This window comes from Procambarus clarkii, chromosome 67 (genome assembly GCF_040958095.1).
Source record: "Procambarus clarkii isolate CNS0578487 chromosome 67, FALCON_Pclarkii_2.0, whole genome shotgun sequence".
NCBI classification, from domain to species: Eukaryota; Metazoa; Arthropoda; class Malacostraca; order Decapoda; family Cambaridae; genus Procambarus; species Procambarus clarkii.
The window spans coordinates 14,461,971-14,486,970 of NC_091216.1; the positions used below are offsets into that span (position 1 = coordinate 14,461,971).

Below are 25,000 nucleotides of genomic sequence, written 5' to 3' on the forward strand. Positions count from 1 at the left end.
GCCAGTGTGTGGCAGCCAGTGTGAGTGGCAGCCAGTGTGAGTGGCAGCCAGTGTGTGTGGCAGCCAGTGTGTGTGGCAGCCAGTGTGAGTGGCAGCCAGTGTGAGTGACAGCCAGTGTGAGTGGCAGCCAGTGTGAGTGGCAGCCAGTGTGTGTGGCAGCCAGTGTGTGTGGCAGCCAGTGTGAGTGGCAGCCAGTGTGTGTGGCAGCCAGTGTGAGTGGCAGCCAGTGTGAGTGACAACCAGTGTGAGTGGCAGCCAGTGTGTGTTGCAGCCAGTGTGTGTGGCAGCCAGTGTGAGTGGCAGCCAGTGTGTGTGGCAGCCAGTGTGTGTGGCAGCCAGTGTGTGTGGCAGCCAGTGTGTGTGGCAGCCAGTGTGTGTGGCAGCCAGTGTGAGTGACAGCCAGTGTGAGTGACAGCCAGTGTGAGTGACAGCCAGTGTGAGTGGCAGCCAGTGTGAGTGGCAGCCAGTGTGTGTGGCAGCCAGTGTGTGTGGCAGCCAGTGTGAGTGGCAGCCAGTGTGTGTGGCAGCCAGTGTGAGTGGCAGCCAGCGTGAGTGGCAGCCAGTGTGAGTGACAACCAGTGTGAGTGGCAGCCAGTGTGTGTTGCAGCCAGTGTGTGTGGCAGCCAGTGTGAGTGGCAGCCAGTGTGAGTGGCAGCCAGTGTGAGTGGCAGCCAGTGTGAGTGGCAGCCAGTGTGAGTGGCAGCCAGTGTGAGTGGCAGCCAGTGTGAGTGGCAGCCAGTGTGTGTGGCAGCCAGTGTGTGTGGCAGCCAGTGTGTGTGGCAGCCAGTGTGTGTGGCAGCCAGTGTGTGTGGCAGCCAGTGTGTGTGGCAGCCAGTGTGAGTGACAGCCAGTGTGAGTGACAGCCAGTGTGTGTGGCAGCCAGTGTGTGTGGCAGCCAGTGTGAGTGGCAGCCAGTGTGAGTGACAGCCAGTGTGTGTGGCAGCCAGTGTGTGTGGCAGCCAGTGTGAGTGGCAGCCAGTGTGTGTGGCAGCCAGTGTGTGTGGCAGCCAGTGTGTGTGGCAGCCAGTGTGTGTGGCAGCCCGGTGTGTGTGGCAGCCCGGTGTGTGAGGGTGGCCGGTGTGTGAGGGTGGCCGGTGTGTGAGGGTGGCCGGTGTGTGAGGGTGGTCGGTGTGTGAGGGTGGCCGGTGTGTGTGGCAGCCCGGTGTGTGAGGGTGGCCGGTGTGTGAGGGTGGTCGGTGTGTGAGGGTGGTCGGTGTGTGAGGGTGGCCGGTGTGTGAGGGTGGCCGGTGTGTGAGGGTGGCCGGTGTGTGAGGGTGGCCGGTGTGTGAGGGTGGCCGGTGTGTGAGGGTGGCCGGTGTGTGAGGGTGGTCGGTGTGTGAGGGTGGCCGGTGTGTGAGGGTGGTCGGTGTGTGAGGGTGGCCGGTGTGTGAGGGTGGTCGGTTTGTGAGGGTGGCCGGTGTGTGAGGGTGGCCGGTGTGTGAGGGTGGCCGGTGTGTGAGGGTGGCCGGTGTGTGAGGGTGGCCGGTGTGTGAGGGTGGCCGGTGTGTGAGGGTGGCCGGTGTGTGAGGGTGGCCGGTGTGTGAGGGTGGTCGGTGTGTGAGGGTGGTCGGTGTGTGAGGGTGGCCGGTGTGTGAGGGTGGCCGGTGTGTGAGGGTGGTCGGTGTGTGAGGGTGGCCGGTGTGTGAGGGTGGCCGGTGTGTGAGGGTGGCCGGTGTGTGGGGGTGGCCGGTGTGTGAGGGTGGCCGGTGTGTGAGGGTGGCCGGTGTGTGAGGGTGGCCGGTGTGTGAGGGTGGTCGGTGTGTGAGGGTGGCCGGTGTGTGAGGGTGGTCGGTGTGTGAGGGTGGCCGGTGTGTGAGGGTGGTCGGTGTGTGAGGGTGGCCGGTGTGTGAGGGTGGTCGGTGTGTGAGGGTGGCCGGTGTGTGAGGGTGGTCGGTGTGTGAGGGTGGCCGGTGTGTGAGGGTGGCCGGTGTGTGAGGGTGGCCGGTGTGTGGGGGTGGCCGGTGTGTGAGGGTGGCCGGTGTGTGAGGGTGGCCGGTGTTCTCATAGATATGCAGAGCTCAGGTCTGGTGCGACACCTGGTCAAGGAGTCCAACGTCCCACTTGTATTCCTTTCTGTTTGGTCTATTTTCTCGCAATACATTTTCAAGCTTGAATATAAACGTTAGTAGATTGTCTGTAAACATTAAACTTATAAGATCTATTATTCCTGTGAATCTTAAAGTTCTAAACAGGTAAAGTCTCATTTACCCAATTATCGATCGTGAATTTAGTTGAAGGGATTAGAACATGTGCTAATGTGTGCTCTTAATGTACACTAGTACATTAAGGCTAGGCTGCCACTCTCTCAAAAATTTTTGAGAGTGTGTTAAGAAGTAAGATCACAAAATACATGGAATCACAGCATCTCCATAACCCCGGACAACATGGTTTCAGAACAGGGCGTTCTTGCCTGTCGCAGTTGCTGGACCACTATGATATGGCATTAGATGCTATGGAAGACAAACAAAATGCTGATGTAATTTACACAGATTTCGCAAAAGCTTTTGATAAATGTGACCATGGTGTTATTGCACATAAAATGCGTTCAAAAGGAATTACCGGGAAAATAGGCAGATGGATCTACAATTTCCTGACTGACAGAACCCAATGTGTAATAGTCAACAAAATAAAATCCAGCCCATCAACCGTGAAGAGCTCAGTCCCCCAGGGTACTGTGCTTGCTCCAGTACTTTTTCTCATCCTCATATCGGACATAGACCAGAACACAACCTATAGCACTGTATCATCCTTTGCAGATGACACTAGGATTTTCATGAGAGTTGGCAACATAGAGGACACGGCAAACCTCCAATCAGATGTTGATCAGGTCTTTCTATGGGCTACAGAAAATAATATGGTATTCAACGAGGATAAGTTTCAGCTCATGCGCTACGGAAAAATTGAAAACATAAAAACAGGAACCACGTACAAAACGCAGGCAAATCATAACATAGAACGAAAAGGCAATGTAAAGGACCTGGGTGTACTCATGTCGGAAGACCTTACCTTTAAAGAACACAATAAAGTAGCCGTCACAACTGCAAGAAAAATGACAGGTTGGATAACAAGAACTTTTCACACTAGAGATGCTATACCGATGATGATACTTTTCAAAACGCTTGTGCTATCTAGAGTGGAGTACTGCTGCACAATGACAGCCCCTTTCAAAGCTGGAGAAATTGCTGACCTAGAGAGCGTGCAGAGATCCTTTACTGCTAGAATCCACTCAGTAAAACATCTAAATTACTGGGACCGACTAAAGAGCCTAAATCTGTACTCCCTTGAGCGCAGGCGGGAGAGATACATAATAATTTACACGTGGAAAATAATTGAGGGGCTGGTCCCAAACCTGCACACAGAAATAACACCACATGAGACCAGAAGACATGGCAGGATGTGCAGAATACCCCCGTTGAAAAGCAGAGGTGCAACAGGTACTCTGAGAGAGAACTCTATCAACATCAGAGGCCCGAGACTGTTCAACACGCTTCCACTACACATAAGGGGCATAACTGGCAAACCCCTCAGTGTTCAAGAGAGAACTGGATAAGCACCTCCAAAGGATACCTGATCAACCAGGCTGTGACTCATACGTCAGGCTGCGAGCAGCCGCGTCTAACAGCCTGGTTGATCAGTCCAGCAACCAGGAGGCCTGGTCGACGACCGGGCCGCGGGGACACTAAGCCCCGGAAGCACCTCAAGGTAGCCTCAAGGTAGGTAGTATTCGATCCTCCATATTAACGTTAAATATTCGGTGTTGTCTTCCACGTTCCCGGGAGCCGGTCGGCCGAGCGGACAGCACGCTGGACTTGTGGTCCCGGGTTCGATCCCGGGCGCCGGCGAGAAACAATGGGCAGAGTTTCTTTCACCCTATGCCCCTGTTACCTAGCAGTAAAATAGGTACCTGGGTGTTAGTCAGCTGTCACGGGCTGCTTCCTGGGGGTGGAGGCCTGGTCGAGGACCGGGCCGCGGGGACACTAAAGCCCCGAAATCATCTCAAGATAACCTTCCCGAGAACCCTGCGAGCTTGTAGCCCAGAATTCTTCGACCAAAATATATGAAATTGAGGCGAAGTTATAATATCCAAAAGCAGTGTTTAGAGTCTTCGTTTCGCCTGACAAAGTTATAATGACAAACCCAAGGCCATCCTTGACTTAACAAACCCAAGGCCATCCTTGACTTAACAAACCCAAGGCCATCCTTGACTTAACAAACCCAAGGCCATCCTTGACTTAACAAACCCAAGGCCATCCTTGACTTAACAAACCCAAGGCCATCCTTGACTTAACAAACCCAAGGCCATTCTTGACTTAACAAACCCAAGGCCATCCTTGACTTAACAAACCCAAGGCCATCCTTGACTTAACAAACCCAAGGCCATCCTTGACTTGACAAACCCAAGGCCATCCTTGACTTAACAAACCCAAGGCCATCCTTGACTTAACAAATCTCACTTGTGTTACCTGTTCTGAAAGGCTTACTAAACTTTCCTGGCCTTTTAGGATCTTTACTGTCATCTTAGTTATCAAAAATAATAATACAATCAAATTCATTTTATTAAGAACTCACCAACTGCTTCTGCAGGATGCGGGTATTCGAGTTCTTGCAAAGACTGTGTTATTTAATACATCAGTCAGATAAGCACAAAACTTAACACACGCGTCTACAGACATCGATATTCAATAAGAACCGCACAACAGTCTAGTTTAATGTTAGCCTTGCCGATCATACCATCTACTGAAAGGGCTCAAAAAACATAACCCATCGCGGTGGCTGTCGAACGAAATTTGATTGAATCGGCCTTAATCAATCATTGCTGGAGTACCTTAAATGATAGGCCCGGCCTGTTGCGCCTCGTTCCTTGGCTCATTACCATTATTCAACCCGTTCTCGCAAATTTAATAAGTCAATATTGACTTATTAAATATGTGCATAGGTGACATACTTAACATAATAGATACCCTTAAAAAGATTCATAGAAAACACCGACCTTACCTAACCTTGTTAGTATGTTAAGATAAGCATCTTATAGCTTCGTAATTACTATTATTACCTAACCTATAATAGGTATAAGTTAAGTAATAATTGTAATTACGAAGCAATAAGATGCTTATCTTAAGATACTAACAAGGTTAGGTAAGGTCGGTGTTTTCTATGAATCTTTTTAAGGGTATCTATTATGTTTAGTATATCACCTATGCACGTAGTTAATAAGTCAATATTGACTTTACGAATTTGCGAGAAGGGGTTGCATTATTGCATCAACAACGTTCAGGTTAGCGTCTTTCCCTTTGCGTACTGCCGTTTAGGTCATTAGATGTTGTTATCCTCGGCCCTGTACTCTCTGCCACTGGTATGTACTCTGTGCCACTGGTATGTACTCTGTGCCACTGGTATGTACTCTGTGCCACTGGTATGTACTCTGTGCCACTGGTATGTACTCTGTGCCACTGGTATGTACTCTGTGCCACTGGTATGTACTCTGTGCCACTGGTATGTACATGTCGAATTATATACTTGTTCTGCCCTCGATTATTAGACTGCTGTTATCTTTACTGCTGTTATCTTTAAATCGAACTATGGAATGAACAACACGCGTCAAGGAGAGGTGAAACAATTTAATTGCCATTTTCCTTCATATCCTGAAAAATATATTTCGGTCTGGGTGCACTGTAGACGTGACACGGTACACAGGTATAATTGTGCTAGTGCGAATTATTGTAGTAGGATAATCCCGTCTATAGGAATACGTTTTAGTGCAACATTATGGAATGTGGTTCGGTTTCTATGTGAATTTATGTGGGACTGAGAGAAAAACTTTGTTTCCTTTTAGTATCTTAAAATAATATTTAGTTATTCTGTATATTTGTATTATCTACTATCAAATGCTAGTAGATAACACACAAATCCTGGAATCCGCCACTGGCCAAAAAAGACTGCAAATCCTGGAACTTATACTTGCAAGAGAAAAAAGAGCCAGTCTATATATAGAGAATAATAACTTGGCTACCTTGCCGACACTCAGACCCTCACCAAACATGCCCGAGTGAAGACGACATCTTTCATGCAGTATCATACAACGCCTTGCCCCAATGTTTGATTGACCCTTGCCCCTTATTTCCCCTACTTCTTACCCTACGTTTGATTGCCCCACATATTCCTTTGACCTTTCACCTTGCCCCGAACATTCCTCCCCTTCCACCTTTGTATTTAACCTAAAATTGGACCTTATGTATTCATTCTTTACCTGAAGATTCTCCGGAGAGGAACGAAACCTTGCAAAAAATATATGCTTCAAGAATTACTAGATTTTCTTCACCATGAATTTTGGTAACTTGATTGTTCTTCTTAATACTGACACTAAGGAAATAGAAACATAGAAAGCTTGTACTATAAGATCAACAATGCCAGCAATGCGGTCATATTAAACAAAATATGCTTAAATGAACGCATGCTGCCCAAGTATGGATGTGTATGTGTGTGTGTGTGTATATATATATATATATATATATATATATATATATATATATATATATATATATATATATATATATACATTATATATATATATACATTATATATATATAATATAAATATTATTCATATTGTCGGGGGACGGGCAGCCAGAGTTTTGTTATATATGCTAGGCTTGTATCGAGGTCCCCCCCCCCCTCTCCCCCGCCCCATATCCACGAGGTCGAATACAGACCCCCTCCCCCCCCCTCCCCCAGGAAGCAACCACAAACTTTCTAACTCCTGGGTACGTACCTGCGGCTCGGTGAACAGGTGCATTAGGTGATAGGAAATGTGCCCAACCATTTGTGTCCCGCTCGGAATCCGAAGATAAGAAATATAAAACAAGAATTTCTTGTTAATACGATAGTAATTAAGAAATTTCTCCCTCTCTGTCCCTCTCCCTCCCTCTCCCTCCCTCTCTGTCCCTCTCTGTCCCTCTCCCTCCCTCTCTGTCCCTCTCCCTCCCTCTCTGTCCCTCTCCCTCCCTCTCTGTCCCTCTCCCTCCCCTCTGTCCCTTTGTCTACCTCTCAGAGAAACCGCCTCCAACGCCTCCTCTTCCTCCAGCTGTTACGGATGGGTCGGGTGGTGTGATGAGCAGGGAACCAATTCCCTCTACAATCAGTCCCATATTTCAACTAATTACAGGGAAATTATGATAGTATTTTGCTATACATTTTGTAGATATGTGAGTGCATAATATGATGCCAAGAAAGCTGAGAGAATAAATAATAATACTTGCAAGTAGAGTCATTATGAGATTCCAAGAAGTGTCATGGGGTTCCAGTGGCACTGTTTGAATTGGCACTCGTTTCTCTTATGCCAACCCCGACCCGACCATGTTGGTCACGTACCCCATAGGATTCAGGCTGCAAAGTTGGGTGAGGCTAGCTCAAACCATCTGGCCCTCAACCTCGAACAGACAGAAATACATGTTAATTTATAGAAATAAATATTCCAAGGTAGTATAGGGATCAATAATTCTAAGGACTCGTCAATCACCTTCAGCGAGTGCGTGCCTCACCTGGGCAACCCGGTCTCGCACTTTCGTATAGTCAATATTGACTTATTAAAGAAGTGCATATGTGACATACTAATTTATTGTGACTATTTTAGTTTACCTTGAAAAGCTTCATAGAAAACACCGACCTTACCTAACCTTCTTAGTATGTTAAGATAAGCATCTTATTGCTTCGTAATTACAATTATTACTTAACCTATTATAGGTATAGGTTAAGTAATAATTGTAATTACGAAGCAATAAGATGCTTATCTTAACATACTAAGAAGGTTAAGGAAGGTCGGTGTTTTCTATGAAGCTTTTCAAGGTAAACTAGTATGTTTAGTATGTCACATATACACGTATTTAATAAGTCAATATTGACTGTAAGGAAGTGCGAGAACGGGTTGACCTGGGAGACAGTTGTGTGTTGTAACACTTAAGAACTGACTGTCGTGGCTGTGTTGCGACTGTCCTTCACTGACTGACTGACTGACTTGTGTAGTTTATTATTTACAAGTAACAACTGGTGACTGGCATTGCCCTGTTTATAGCCACCTGACCACCAACACTAATTAATCTAGTGAATGATGTGGAGACCCCGGCTGTATACATGTGTATACTGTATACATGTGTATACTGTATACATGAGGTTACTGTATACATGTGTATTCAGTATACCAGCATGGACTGCCTGCTACTCGAGTGATAGGGTCAACTATTCTTATCCTGTATTATATATTGATTTTATGTTCACAAAATATGGATAGTAGTCAGTAATATATATGTATCCCAGTGTGTTGTACTCTGCCCCATACAGCATCACTGTTGACTCCAACATTATAACTCCTTGGGATGTGACTGTATCCTAGACTGTACCCTCAAGTTCTGAATGTAGTGAGAATTGTATATTGTTCTAGTGACTGAACAATACCCTGGACTGTGAACCATACCTTGGACTGTGAACCATACCCAGGACTGTGAACCATACCATGGACTGTGAACCATACCATGGACTGTGAACCATACCCAGGACTGTGAACCATACCCTATACTGTGAACCATACCCTGGACTGCGAACCATACCCAGGACTGTGAACCATACCCTGGACTGTGAACCATTCCCTGGACTGTGAACCATACCCAGGACTGTGAACCATACCCAGGACTGTGAAACATACCCAGGACTGTGAACCATACCCTTGACTGTGAACCATACCCTAGACTGTGAACCATACCCTGGACTGTGAACCATACCCAGGAATGTGAACCATACCCAGGACTGTGAACCATACCCTGGACTGTGAACCATACCCAGGACTGTGAACCATACCCAGGACTGTGAACCATGCCCAGGACTGTGAACCATGCCCAAGACTGTGAACCATACCCTGGACTGTGAACCATACCCAGGACTGTGAACCATACCCAGGACTGTGAACCATACCCAGGACTGTGAACCATACCCTGGACTGTGAACCATACCCTGGACTGTGAACCATACCCTGGACTGTGCACATCTCTCTCTCTCTCTCTAAACCCTGACCCCCTGAACATCGACCAGTACCCTATACACAGTACACTGACCCCTGAACATCGACCAGTACCCTATACACAGTACACTGACCCCCTGAACATCGACCAGTACCCTACACAGTACACTGACCCCTGAACATCGACCAGTACCCTACACAGTACACTGACCCCCTGAACATCGACCAGTACCCTACACAGTACACTGACCCCTGAACATCGACCAGTACCTTACACAGTACACTGACCCCCTGAACATCGACCAGTACCCTACACAGTACACTGACCCCTGAACATCGACCAGTACCCTACACAGTACACTGACCCCCTGAACATCGACCAGTACCCTACACAGTACACTGACCCCTGAACATCGACCAGTACCTTACACAGTACACTGACCCCCTGAACATCGACCAGTACCCTACACAGTACACTGACCCCTGAACATCGACCAGTACCTTACACAGTACACTGACCCCCTGAACATCGACCAGTACCCTACACAGTACACTGACCCCTGAACATCGACCAGTACCCTACACAGTTCACAGTACCATGGACAAGACAGTGTTCTATGTGATAAGGGTTGCACCTCAAGACTGATACTGTGTGTTAACGTCTGAATGGCGTTGTCTCTGTTGTGTACTGTATCCTGGATTGCACTGTCTGTCTTCTGTATTTCTAATCTATATACTGTACAGTCAAATGTATTTTGGATCCATATTGTATGCTCTTCACTGTATTCTGGACTATTCAATGTAAATTAGACGATATTTGGCGATTGTGCTGTAAATCTGACTGTATTAGACCGTATTGTTCCTGAAGTATATTGCGTACCTTGGCTGTATATCGTAGTATAGACTGTATACTGTACCCTTAGACTGTATTCTGTACCCCTAGACTGTATAGTGTAATTTGAATTCCGTATTGTCTTTTGAGCTGTTAACTGTACCCTGAAACTTGTTGTTTGTCCTCTACTGTGTGAGTGAAACTCTCGACGGTGCACTGTGCCATGCGTTGAGGACTACACGTTGAATTGTATTTTAGTGGCTGACATAGTATTGTATTATGGGACTCGTGCTGTATGCCTGTACTGAATACTGCATTTTTCTCTGTATTCTTGCCATTGAAAAGTTACCTGCATTTTAGAAGTTGTGATTTTCTTCTTAGATTGTATTCTGTAATATGTACCGCAATCTGTACCTTGGCTCATACGGTGCACTGGAAGTGATTGAACCCGTCCAGGGTACACTAGTGACAGTCACCGTCCAGGGTACACTGGTGACAGTCACCGTCCAGGGTACACTAGTGACAGTCACCGTCCAGGGTACACTACTAGTGACAGTCACCGTCCAGGGTACACTACTGGTGACAGTCACCATCCAGGGTACACTACTGGTGACAGTCACCGTCCAGGGTACACTACTGGTGACAGTCACCGTCCAGGGTACACTACTGGTGACAGTCACCGTCCAGGGTACACTACTAGTGACAGTCACCGTCCAGGGTACACTAGTGACAGTCACCGTCCAGGGTACACTAGTGACAGTCACCGTCCAGGGTACACCAGTGACAGTCACCGTCCAGGGTACACTACTGGTGACAGTCACCGTCCAGGGTACACTACTGGTGACAGTCACCGTCCAGGGTACACTACTGGTGACAGTCACCGTCCAGGGTACACTAGTGACAGTCACCGTCCAGGGTACACTACTGGTGACAGTCACCGTCCAGGGTACACTACTAGTGACAGTCACCGTCCAGGGTACACTAGTGACAGTCACCGTCCAGGGTACACTAGTGACAGTCACCGTCCAGGGTACACTAGTGACAGTCACCGTCCTGGGTACACTACTAGTGACAGTCACCGTCCAGGGTACACTACTAGTGACAGTCACCGTCCAGGGTACACTACTAGTGACAGTCACCGTCCAGGGTACACTACTAGTGACAGTCACCGTCCAGGGTACACTAGTGACAGTCACCATCCAGGGTACACTACTAGTGACAGTCACCGTCCAGGGTACACTAGTGACAGTCACCATCCAGGGTACACTACTAGTGACAGTCACCGTCCAGGGTACACTACTAGTGACAGTCACCGTCCAGGGTACACTACTAGTGACAGTCACCGTCCAGGGTACACTAGTGACAGTCACCATCCAGGGTACACTACTAGTGACAGTCACCGTCCAGGGTACACTAGTGACAGTCACCATCCAGGGTACACTACTAGTGACAGTCACCGTCCAGGGTACACTAGTGACAGTCACCGTCCAGGGTACACTAGTGACAGTCACCATCCAGGGTACACTACTAGTGACAGTCACCGTCCAGGGTACACTAGTGACAGTCACCATCCAGGGTACACTACTGGTGACAGTCACCGTCCAGGGTACACTACTAGTGACAGTCACCGTCCAGGGTACACTAGTGACAGTCACCATCCAGGGTACACTACTAGTGACAGTCACCGTCCAGGGTACACTAGTGACAGTCACCATCCAGGGTACACTACTGGTGACAGTCACCGTCCAGGGTACACTAGTGACAGTCACCGTCCAGGGTACACTAGTGACAGTCACCGTCCAGGGTACACTACTAGTGACAGTCACCGTCCAGGGTACACTACTAGTGACAGTCACCGTCCAGGGTACACTACTAGTGACAGTCACCGTCCAGGGTGGGACGGTGGACTGTTTCTAAGACTGTATCCTGGAATATAGACTGTAATGGTGACTGAATGCAGGAAGAGAGACTGTACCCTAAGCGGTAGACTGTATCTATAATTATGAGTATCCTCTACAACAGACTGAACCCATGTTGATAGACTGCATCTAGAACTGTACACAGGACTGTACCCTGAACGATAGACTGTATCTATCATTGTACTTAGAACAATAGACTATCTCTTGGACTGTGCCCTAACGATTGACTGCCCTTAGTACTGTACCGTTGATGATAGATTGTTTCAAGATCTGTACCCTAGACGATGGACTGTATTTAGGAATGTACCCAGAATAGAACAGTGTACCCTATACGATACAGTTCACTAAAACTGTATCCTGGACGATGGACTGTCCCTGAACGATAGACTGAAACCTCTTCAAAAGACTGCGTTTAGGATTGTACCTGGACAAAAGATTGTCTCTAGAACGTTACCGTGGATCATAGACTGTACCCCTGCACAGTAGAGTGTACTCTACGATAGTTTGCACCGTGAACGATAGACTGTACCTCTGGACAAAAGACCGCCTCTACGGTTGTACCCTGAACAAAAGATTGCTTCTTGGACTGCCGTACACCATATACTGTACTCTGGACGATAGACTGTGCCCAGGACGATAGACTGTGCCCAGGACGATAGACTGTGCCCTGGACAATATGCTGTATCCTGGACGATTGACTCTGACTTGGACAATTGACTGTGTCCTGCACGATAGACTGTGCCCTGGGCACTGTCTATCGTGCCCAGGGCACAGTAGATTGGGCCTGGACAATATACTGTACCCTGGGCGATAGACTGTAACCTGGACGATAGACTGTACCCTGGACGATAGACTGTGCCCTGTACAATATACCGTGCCCTGGACGATAGGCTGCCCCCCTGGACGATAGACTGTACCCTGGACGATAGACTGTAACCTGGACGATAGACTGTACCCTGGACGATAGACTGTGCCCTGTACAATATACCGTGCCCTGGACGATAGGCTGCCCCCCTGGACGATAGACTGTGCCCTGGACGATAGACTTTCACCAAGACTGTACTGTAACCCCTCAACAGGAGAAGTGGTGCCCTTATCTAATATTTTCAGCATGTCACAGGTGTTGTCGGGGCGCCAGTGGTGGCGTGTGGCGGGAAGCGGCGGCGGGCATCAACGCCTCGGAATGGTTCTCAGTAAACACGCCAGCCTCTGCTTCTCTCTTGTTTGCATGAACTACACAATTGTTTGTCATGTGTTGGTATGAATTTTGACTTCTCGCTTGAAGAATTCCACCCATGTATATTTTTTGGAGATGTACATATCTATAAGAAGAGTATTTTTTGTTTTATTTTTTCGGGTATCTAGAGCCTTTCGCCAGTTTGTTGTTGTATTAGACTGGCCAGACTGTTAGTGTAGGTAGTTTGACGTTGTGCAGGTAGTCTCCGTAGTGGTGGTAGTTAGGTAGTGGTGGACAGCCTACAGCATGATGTTCCTGACTTACAGCGTAGCCTGAGTGACCTGAGTACGTGAGTGTCCTTGGCCCCTCAGGTGGCCTGTCTGTGATGACCTCTCCTTCAGGGCCAGACAGCACCCCGCTTGTGGTGACCCGTCCCTCGCCACCACCCCGCCTGTGGTGACCCGTCCCTCGCCACCACCCCGCCTGTGGTGACCCGTCCCTCGCCACCACCCCGCCTGTGGTGACCCGTCCCTCGCCACCACCTCGCCTGTGGTGACCCGTCCCTCGCCACCACCCCGCCTGTGGTGACCCGTCCCTCGCCACCACCTCGCCTGTGGTGACCCGTCCCTCGCCACCACCCCGGGCCAGATCTCAGCCCGTCCTCGCCATCACCCCGGGCCAGATCTCAGCCCGTCCTCGCCACCACCCCGGGCCAGATCTCAGCCCGTCCTCGCCACCACCCCGGGCCAGATCTCAGCCCGTCCTCGCCACCACCCCGGGCCAGATCTCAGCCCGTCCTCGCCACCACCCCGGGCCAGATCTCAGCCCGTCCTCGCCACCACCCCGGGCCAGATCTCAGCCCGTCCTCGCCACCACCCCGGGCCAGATCTCAGCCCGTCCTCGCCACCACCCCGGGCCAGATCTCAGCCCGTCCTCGCCACCACCCCGGGCCAGATCTCAGCCCGTCCTCGCCACCACCCCGGGCCAGATCTCAGCCCGTCCTCGCCACCACCCCGGGCCAGATCTCAGCCCGTCCTCGCCACCACCCCGGGCCAGATCTCAGCCCGTCCTCGCCACCACCCCGGGCCAGATCTCAGCCCGTCCTCGCCACCACCCCGGGCCAGATCTCAGCCCGTCCTCGCCACCACCCCGAGCCAGATCTCAGCCCGTCCTCGCCACCACCCCGGGCCAGATCTCGGCCCGTCCTCGCCACCACCCCGGGCCAGATCTCAGCCCGTCCTGGCCACCACCCCGGGCCAGATCTCAGCCCGTCCTCGCCACCACCCCGGGCCAGATCTCAGCGCGTCCTCGCCACCACCCCGGGCCAGATCTCGGCCCGTCCTCGCCACCACCCCGGGCCAGATCTCAGCCCGTCCTCGCCTCCACCCCGGGCCAGATCTCAGCCCGTCCTCGCCACCACCCCGGGCCAGATCTCAGCCCGTCCTCGCCACCACCCCGGGCCAGATCTCATCCGTCTTCCTAAACAATTAACAAATGCTCATTGATCCCGCTACTAAATCATCTGTTTATAAATGACAAATCTTTACACACGACTCAACCGTGGTTCGGTTTCTTTCTGTGTTCGAATCGCACGTCTCTAAATGCTTCACCCACGTACTGCTGATCAAAATAATTGCCAACGGAACTTAACCCAACCTACGCCTAAATATGCACACAATTTTAATATATAATATTGTTAACTTGTATTTGAGAACATTTCTGTTGAATACACATTAGGATGGAACTGATAAATGCGTCTTGGGGGTCGGCCGTGTGGGGGAAATAACACAATTATATGTATGAGGATAATTACTTAGGGCTTGACATTCAGTATTTTAAATAATACTACATTAAAAATGCAAAATCAAAACGTGTAAAATCCTTAGCTAGGGCAAAGGATCCTAAGTTTGGGTTGTAAGGTCAAATCCTCTTGTCCCCTCCCTTCTCTGTGGTTGGGTCCAGCCTCAAGCCCCCAGTGGTGACCACCTCGTCCTCTGGCACGGCTCAGTCTCTAGTAGTGACTACTGCACCTTTTAACCCACCCCCCCCCCTCTCTCTCTTTCTCTCTCTCTCTCTCTCTGGGGGTTCTCAACACCGTCTGCGCCACGGCCGCACTCACTCGATTCCTTCCCGTACTGATAGGTATCAATCCTTATTTGGTCCCGCTTCGTGGGCCAAATTCTTTGATCTCCTTCCTCTTGATTCTACGCCTCCTGACGATTTCTCCCTCCATAGGCATCTTGTTGATTCCGTAGATGCCTGTTACCTTCAACCCCACCCGTCTTGGTACACATGTCATTGCTGCTCCTTCTCAGGATGCAGCCTCCCACTTGGCTGTCTTATCCTGCCTTGGTGAGACCCCTGTTCGGGTCTCCAAGAACGCTCGGTTGAATGCCAGTGTAGGCACTATTCTCCTCCCACCCCATGTTGCAATCGGTGTTCGGAATCTGCAGGACTGCCACGAAGATATTCGGCATATCCTCGATGCCCAGGGCCATTCTCTCCTCCAGGTAGACTCGTTTATTCGTCCCCCTCGTGGTTGTCACCGTCAGCCCCTTCGGGTTGTGAAGATTACCTTTGATGGTAGGACCCTTCCGCCCTCTGTCATTCTTGGCTGGTGCCAGGTGCTCTGTCCAGGAGTACATTCCCTCTCCTCGGCTCTGTAATAGGTGCTGGAGGTTTGGGCATGGAATCCTCCGCTGCTCCAGTACTGTCTCTCTCTATCCTGTGTGTGGGGACGAGGGTCACTAAGTCAGAGTGCACTTCTCCCCAGGATCGCTGCCTCAATTGCGGTGAGGCCCACCCTGCCTTCTCCCGCGCGTGTGTGCATTACTAGCTTGAGACAGCCGTCCTCAACTTGAAGCACCGGGAACGTTTGTCTTTTCCTGAAGCGAGGCACCAAGCTGTCTCCCCCCTGGCTAACGTCTCTTATGCTCGTGTGTTGCGCTCTTCCTCTCCTCGTTCTTCTCGCCTTCCTCCATCTCACAACCGTTTCCGGGCCTTAGACCCAGACACGCTCACCGTCGTCACCTCTGTTCCTTTGCGTTCTGTCCCGAAGGATCCCCCTCATACCTCTCAGTCTGGGGTTCCCCTTCTTTCTACCCAGTCTGTCGTGTCTCCTGTGTCTTCTTCCTCGTCTCCCTCTGATCATCCTTCTCGTCCTTCTCCTCAGTCTATTGGCTCTCCACGCCGCCTGTCGGTGCAAGCCGATGTCCATCACTCACCCAACGGCTATCGTGTCTGCTCTCGTTCTGCTTCTCCTGTTGAGAAGCTAGAATCTGTTGCCCAGTACGTTGTTACTGGGACACCGGTCTCTTTGAGTCAGACGCGAAAGCCTGGCTCCTCCTTCCTCCTCCCCGGCAGGTAAGAAGGCTTTGCTTTCTTCCTCGCCCCCTACCTCTAACTCTCTCGATCGTTCCCCTCCCATTTCGGTGGTTGCGCCCCCTGTTCCTGCTATGGAGGAACTGCGGCATATGCGCTGCGGCAAATGCCGCAGCACAATAGATGTCCTGGTGAACTTGGAGGTCTATATTCGTACTGCTTTTGCTGCGAAGTCCTCCGTTGTTGCCGTCCTTTTTGACCTGGAAAAGGCTTACGACACTACCTGGCGGTATCATATTCTGTCCCAACTTCATTCTTTTGGCCTTCGTGGGAATCTCCCTCTCTTCCTCCAAAGTTTCCTTTCTCGTTGTTCCTTTCGAGTGAGGGCCCGGTACCACTCTCTCTGCCCCTTTTCGGCAATATAAGGGTGTGCTCCTAAGGTAGTGTTCTGAGCACTACTCTTTTTTTCTTGTTGCTCTCAATGGTCTTCTTTCCTCCCTTCCTTCTGGCGTCTTCTCCGCTCTCTTGTAGACGATCTTACCCTTTGCTGTCAGGGTGATGATTCGCCTCTCCTTCAACGGCGGCTTCAACTTGCGATTGATGCCGTGTCGTCTTGGGCCACCGATCATGGCTTCAAGTTCTCTGCAGCTAAGACTTGTGCTATTACTTTTACTTGGAAGCGTGTCACTCATCGTCCCTCTTTGTCTCTTTATGGAGATCCCCTTGTGTACAAAGATTCCGCAAAGCTTTTGGGGTTAATCTTTGACACTCGTTTGTCTTGGTCAGCCCATATTTCTTACCTCCACGCTGAATGCTCTAAGGCCCTTTCCTTCCTTAAGGTTTTGTCCCATACTTCTTGGGGGGCGAATAAGCATAAGCTCCTCTCTCTACATTCCTCACTCGTCCTGTCTAAATTCGATTATGGTTGCCCTGCTTACTCATCCTCTTCTTTGCACCATGCTGGGCTGCGCCTCAGCTAAGGTGCTTTTCGTTTGACTCCCACCCTCAATTTGTATGTTGACACTGGTTTCCTATCTCTCCAGGACCGCTGTGATTGCTACTGTCTTCGCTATCTGGCGCGGTCCTTGCAACATCTTTCCTCTCGCCTCTGTCGTGCTTTGACTTTTACCCCTCCTGTAGTTCCTGTTTCTCTTCACCACCTCCCTCTTTCTGTCCAGCTATCTCGCTTACAGATCTCTCTTTCCATTCGTCTTTCTCATATTTCTCCTTGTATTGTTCCTTCCTTTCTCCCGTGGAGGGTCCCACTTATGAAGTTTTGTGTGTCCTTGACTCGCATTACTAAAGCTTTTACTCCTCCTACGGTTCTGAAACGCCTTTTTCTTGCGCACTTTTCTTCACACTCCTGCTCCGTTTACATCTTCACCGATGGGTCTAAGTCCGTGGACGGTGTGGGCTACTCCATTGTTTTTCCTGACCACACTTATATGTGCCGCCTTCTTTCGGAGACTAGCATCTTCACAGCGGAGCTTTATGCTATTCTCCATGCTCTCCATCTCCTGCTTTCTTGTTGTCAATCCTCCTTTGTGATTGTCGTTGACTCTCGTAGTGCCCTCATGGCTCTTGGGTCCTTTAATCCTGTTCATCCTTTTGTCGTCGAAATTCAACATTGGCTGTTTCTTATTGCTAGTAAATTTAAATCCGTGGAGTTTTGCTGGGTTCCCAACCATGTTGATGTTTCTTTAAATGAGCGTGCGGATGCTGCTGCTAGGGAGGCTATCTGCTCTTGTCCCATTTCCCATAAACGTATTCCTTTTTCCGACTTTTATCTGGTTATTCATTCCTCTATCCTTTCCCGTTGGCAGGGTTGTTGGTTTTCTGTTTTTGGTAACAGACTGCATACTCTTAAGCATTGTGTGTCCCCGTGGCCTTATTCCTGCCACCGTAACCGGCAATGGGAAAAGGCTCTAACGCGGTTGCGTCTTGGCCATACGGCCACTTAATGGAGCACCGCTCAGCTCCTTAGTGTCCAAATTGCGTTGTCCCTCTTACCGTCGTGCAATTTCCTTGTTGAATGTCCTGACTTCCAGGATGAGCATGTGTCTTGTTTTCTGACTGCTTCTCGCGGTCACTTGTCCCTCAATAGAATTCTTGTTGAATCGGATACTTTTGATATCGTTCGCCTTATGCGTTTCTGTTCTCGTATTGGCATCCTTGGTGATTTGGCATCCTTGGTGATATTTAGCGCCCTCTGATTATTCCGCACATTTGATGGTGCTACATAGCCTTCCCGGTTTGGTGCCTTCTTTTTGATAATTACTTCTTCAATGGAACGACTCTGGTCTTAGATGTGATTAGATATGATTGATGGGAAGTCACTAAGTAAGCACATGTTCTGAAAGCTCTAGCTGACAAAGTCTGTGAATACATGTAGTGTTACTTCATAATTTTTCTCGACTATGAGTCTCATAAAGATTATCTGTTCGACTAAAGTTTGTTCTTGAGCCATCTCCATTCAAGCCTTTTGTAACAGGGGTGGTAGTGGATCATCCCAACTAGCTTTTGTCTTCCAGGCTTCTTGCACCAATAAATGTCATTTAAATGTTGAAGGATTTAATAGACCAAGTGAATCAAATACCTTGCTAATGTGTGAAAGAAAATTATTTTTGTAGCAATGCATTGGTTTTCTGGTACTGATTTGATTAAGTATTTGAGGTTATATCCCATCCCATACCCAGTACTTTTAGAGATTGAGGTATGAGATATCGAGGGAAATCTTTCTCGATTTGATTATTCAATGTTGCATTATTTGAGGCCCATGACTGTAGTGGCATGTTGGCCTCTCGATATATTTGTAACAGTTCAGTTGTACTGTTAATTGTCCCTTGAAAATTATCTATGTTTATATTTTGACTGATTTCAACCATATAGGGACTGGATGATTTTTTGTAATGGTGTATCTAGAGTTGCTTGTAACAGGAATGGGCTGGATGTTGCTCCGAAAGGGACCGAAGAAAATCTATAAGCCACTATGTGACTGTTGTCATCTTATGGGTTCTCTACCCATAAAAACTTAGTGAAGTCTCTATCTTCTTCCTGTAAACCAACTCTTAGAAAAGCTTTGCTTATGTCGGCTGTATATGAATATTTGTTAAGTCTAAATTTCAGCAGTATCTTATACAACTTCTGTGTTAGACTTGGCAGTCAATTAGGCTGGTTATTTGGGGTCCAGATTTAGAGTTACAATTAAAAACTATCCATAAAGGAGTTGTTTTTGATTCTCTGATTACAGCCATATTTGGTGAAAAATGGCCTGTTTGCTTATTGTCGTGTTTCACAACTTTGCTGAATTTATTTTGTAGCTGCAGAGCAATAATCTCATGGTAGACTTTTAAATGCTATGTATATTTCTTAGCTTTGCTAACAGTGATTTAAATTGACGATAAGCCACATTGTAGTTAGTAGGTCAGGTTTTATGGTTAAGTTTCCAAGGTAATTTAATGTGGGAAATGTTGTAAGTGGAGTGCCTCAAGGCTCTGTATTGGGACCTCTGTTGTTTATAATATATATAAATTATTTAGATTTAGGTTTGAGTAGCAACAGTTGCAAATTTGTGGATGATACAAAAATCGGTAGGGAAATTAACACAGAAGAAGACTCACTATCACTTCAAGTTGATCTAAATAGGGTTTTGAAATGGTCAAAGGATTGACAGATGCAGTTTAATGCTGATAAATGTAAAGTTCTGAGGCTAGGTAATGATGATAAAGTTACAAGACACGAGCTAGATGGTGTTGAGATTGTGAAGTCGGATTGCGAAAGGGATCTGGGTGTTATGATTAGTAAGAATTTAAAACAAAAGGATCAGTGCATGAATGTTCGTAATAAGGCAAATAGGACAGTGGGATTTATTAATCGAAGCGTTAGTAACAAGACACCTGGTGTTCTTCAGTTATATCTTGCTCTGGTTAGGCCCCATTTAGATTATGCAGTTCAGTTTTGGTCGCCATACTATAGAATGGATATAAGTTCACTTGAATGTGTTCAGCGTAGGATAACAAAGTTAATCTCCCAAATTAGAAATTTTTCATATGAAGAAAGATTAACAAAGCTTAAATTACATTCACCAGAAAGGCGAAGAGTTAGGGGTAACATGATAGAGGTTTACAAGTGAATGAATGGACATAACAAGAGGGATATTAATAGGGTACTAAAAGTATCAACACAAGACAGAACACGAAACAATGGGTATAAATTGGATAAGTTTAGATTTAGGAAAGACTTGGGTAAATACTGGTTCGGTAACGGGGTTGTTGATTTGTGGAACCAATTACCGTGTAACATGGTGGAGGTGGGGTCCCTCGATTGTTTCAAGCGTGGGTTGGACAGGTACCTGGTTGATACCTGGTTGATGGGGTTCTGGGAGTTCTTCTACTCCCAAAGCCCGAGGCCAGGCTTTACTTGTGAGAGTTTGGTCCACCAGGCTGTTGCTTGGAGCGGCCCGCAGGCCCACATACCCACCACAGCCCGGTTGGTCCGGCACTCCTTAGAGGAACAAATCTAGTTTCCTCTTGAAAATGTCCACGGTTGTTCCGGCAATATTTCTTATGCTTGCTGGGAGGACGTTGAACAACCGCGGACCTCTGATGTTTATACAGTGTTCTCTGATTGTGCCTATGGCACCTCTGCTCTTCACTGGTTCTATTCTACATTTTCTTCCATATCGTTCACTCCAGTACGTTATTATTTTACTGTGTAGATTTGGTACTTGGCCCTCCAGTATCTTCCAGGTGTATATTATTTGATATCTCTCTCGTCTTCTTTCTAGTGAGTACATTTGGAGGGCTTTGAGACGATCCCAATAATTTAGGTGCTTTATTGCGTCTATGCGTGCTGTATATGTTCTCTGTATTCCCTCTATTTCAGCAATCTCTCCTGCTCTGAAGGGGGAAGTGAGTACTGAGCAGTACTCAAGATGGGACAACACAAGTGACTTGAAGAGTACAACCATTGTGATGGGATCCCTGGATTTGAAAGTTCTCGCAATCCATCCTATCATTTTTCTGGCTGTCGCAATATTTGCTTGGTTATGCTCCTTAAACGTTAGGTCGTCAGACATTATTATTCCCAAATCCTTTACATGCTGTTTTTCTACTATGGGTACATTTGATTGTGTTTTGTACTCTGTATTATGTTTAAGGTCCTCATTTTTACCGTACCTGAGTACCTGGAATTTATCACTGTTAAACATCATGTTATTTTCTGATGCCCAGTCGAAAACTTTATTAATATCAGCTTGAAGTTTTTCAATGTCCTCAGCCGAGGTAATTTTCATACTGATTTTTGTGTCATCTGCAAAGGATGATACGAAGCTGTGACTTGTATTTTTGTCTATATCTGATATGAGAATAAGGAAAAGCAGCGGTGCAAGGACTGTACCCTGAGGTACAGAGCTTTTCACTGCAGTTGGACTAGATTTTATATGGTTGACAGTTACTCGCTGGGTCCTGTTTGACAGAAAACTGAGTATCCAGCATCCTACTTTACCGGTTATTCCCATTGATTTCATTTTGTGTGCTATCACGCCATGGTCACATTTATCGAAAGCCTTTGCGAAGTCCGTTTATATCACATCAGCATTCTGTTTTTCTTCTAATGCCTCAGTGACTGTCGTAGTGCTCAAGTAGCTGTGAGAGGCACGATCTTCCCGCTCGAAATCCATGTTGGCCTGGTTTGTGAGGTATATGAGTGGGATTGAGTGGTTATAAATAGGTGCTGCCTCGTATGGGCCAATAGGCCTTCTGCAGTTACCTTTGTTCTTATGTAACCTTACCCAATATTGCCCATCAGAACGGGCTGAGACGTAGCCCCGGGGTGGTGGCGAGGACGGGCTGAGACGTAGCCTCGGGGTGGTGGCGAGGACGGGCTGAGACGTAGCCCCGGGGTGGTGGCGAGGACGGGCTGAGACGTAGCCCCAGGGTGGTGGCGAGGACGGGCTGAGACGTAGCCCCGGGGTGGTGGCGAGGACGGGCTGAGACGTAGCCCCGGGGTGGTGGCGAGGGACGGGCAAAACTTACTAATTAATGGGGTATTGCCCCTCAGCCTAACGACTCTCAGTTTATTTGTGGACTTATTAAGGTTATAAAGCATGCAATTGGCCAATTTACACTCTAATAAATACTTAATAATTACCCAGGAATTGAGAAGCAAAGCCTCTCTGACAAGTTGCCAGGTAATATCTCTCGTGATGAAATAAGGCTCTGTATTTTGATATGAAAGCTTTGCTGCAGAATATAGTACTTGCAGCAGTTGCTAGGATAAGATTAAGATGAGGTGGTGGTGGAGGCGGCCTCACCTGCTGGTGTGGACCACTCTACATTCATATTTTAGATAAATGTATCAGGAATGTTTCCTTATATACAGTCTAGGAACTCTCTTGAGTATCTTGGAGAGTAATTACTTGTGATTTAAGAGTAATTTGTGCAGTATTGCCTTTTGAAAATGTTCTCTAGCAACGCCGCTTTGATGTAAACACTTCGCCCTGCCTCGGGGCGCTCGTGGGCACATGTCGAGCTGGCTCCTTCCTCGCTTGGGAAAGGAAATTATCAGGGGAAGGCGCCATACCATTACGACTATATAGCGGAAGGGATCAGGATAATGATTTGGGATTGGACGGGGGGAGGAACGGTGTCCAACCACTTGGACGGTCGGAGATTGAACGCCGACCTGCATGAAGGGAGACCGTCGCTTTACCGTCCAGCCAAAGTGGTTGGACTCCTCCCTTGGGGGAGTGTAGCCTTCATTGTATATTGATTGATTATTTTTATTGTCTAGACAGATTATTGAGATAAAATGGGATTATAAGATAAATACATAGTGGACTCAAAGATTATTAATAGTACAATTGATCCTTTATTATGGATTTGAAAATACGTCACCAGAAGCTAAAATTTAGTTATAATAGTATTTCAATTATCAACTCCTTGAAGTTTCTAGATTTTTGAGAATACATGCACAAGGTCTCGTAGGCATTCATAACCAATGGCGGATGTCATCATTGTGGCATTGTCTGGCGTCAGCCTGAACTCTCTGGCCGGACCGCCTTAATGCCTACCATTTCCTAACTTAATATCAGAAAAAAACGCAAAACATTAAAAAAAGGAAGCCATATGAGAATGTTTTGAACATTGATTCTAGTTTGGGCGCCAGACAGCTGGGTGGACAGTGCTTCCGATTCGTAGTCCTGATTTTCCGGGTTCGATCCCCGGTAGAGGCGGAGACAAATGGGCAAAATGTTTCTTTCACCCTGATGTCCTTGTTACCTAGCAGTAAATAGGCACCTGGGAGTTAGACAGCTGCTACGGGCTGCTTCCTGGGGATGTGTAACAAAAAGGAGGCCTGGTCGAGGACCGGGGGAGCGGGGACGCTAAGCCCCGAAATCATCTCAAGATGACCTCAAAATTGTCATGTAGGATCCAGTTGTATGATTTTGATAGATGTAAGGTTTGATAGATTCTGATATGATGTAGTAGACGTATGATATAGCTTTTGTTATGATTTAGTAGATAATGCATTTCTTAGATAATACCGTAGATATAGAGGGTGGAATTTTCCAGAGGCCGGTGGATGGACGAGTCTAGCCTGAGGGGAGGTTAGGGGACAGGGATGGGTGTGACAATAACAACGGTCATCTGTGTTTTGTTCAGTAGGTGTTTATATTGGTCCTCCCGTGGTGAGGCGGGGTGAGCGTTGGGTGGTGTGGTGGTGGGCGGGGGACCCCAGCCACCCAGCGTGGCGGTGGGCGGGGACCCCAGCCACCCAGCGTGGTGTTGGGCGGGGGACCCCAGCCACCCAGCGTGGTGGTGGGCGGGGACCCCAGCCACCCAGCGTGGTGGTGGGCGGGGACCCCAGCCACCCAGCGTGGTGGTGGGCGGGGGACCCCAGCCACCCAGCGTGGTGGTGGTCGGGGACCCCAGCCACCCAGCGTGGTGGTGGGCGGGGACCCCAGCCACCCAGCGTGGTGGTGGGCGGGGACCCCAGCCACCCAGCGTGGTGGTGGGCGGGGGACCCCAGCCACCCAGCGTGGTGGTGGGCGGGGACCCCAGCCACCCAGCGTGGTGGTGGGCGGGGGACCCCAGCCACCCAGCGTGGTGGTGGTCGGGGACCCCAGCCACCCAGCGTGGTGGTGGGCGGGGACCCCAGCCACCCAGCGTGGTGGTGGGCGGGGACCCCAGCCACCCAGCGTGGTGGTGGGCGGGGGACCCCAGCCACCCAGCGTGGTGGTGGGCGGGGACCCCAGCCACCCAGCGTGGTGGTGGGCGGGGGACCCCAGCCACCCAGCGTGGTGGTGGGCGGGGGACCCCAGCCACCCAGCGTGGTGGTGGGCGGGGGACCCCAGCCACCCAGCGTGGTGGTGGGCGGGGACCCCAGCCACCCAGCGTGGTGGTGGGCGGGGACCCCAGCCACCTAGCGGGTGTTGACTGCGCCTGTGTCCTGTACTCTCTGGCCGGACCGCCTTAATGCCTACCATTTCCTAACTTAATATGAGAAAAAAACGCAAAACATTAAAAAAAAAGGAAGCCATATGAGAATTTTTTGAACATTGATTCTAGCCAAACATTGATTTTTTTCTTCTCCTGTTTTTTGCAGCCAATTGGTTAGGGGACGATAATACAAAGGTTTACCCCTTATGTGGCAACAGTAGTGGCGCTGGGTAAGCTCTCACATTTGTGGTTTTTTTTAATATTTTTCTAATTTTTGTTTGGCTAAGAATTACCTGAGCCAGAT

The 25,000-nt window shown here is 48.7% G+C and overlaps 1 protein-coding gene across 9 annotated transcripts in view; it reads left to right on the forward strand.

Annotated features, from left to right (window-relative positions):
- Positions 1 to 25,000, forward strand: part of LOC123767550 (sodium voltage-gated channel paralytic) — a 328,629-nt gene that overhangs the window by 123,727 nt on the left and 179,902 nt on the right. For all 9 annotated transcript variants that reach the window (XM_069310346.1, XM_069310351.1, XM_069310354.1 and 6 more), the window contains one exon: positions 24,863 to 24,926. In XM_069310346.1, the coding sequence (XP_069166447.1) occupies positions 24,863 to 24,926 (64 nt within the window). The remainder of the gene's footprint in view (positions 1 to 24,862; positions 24,927 to 25,000) is intronic.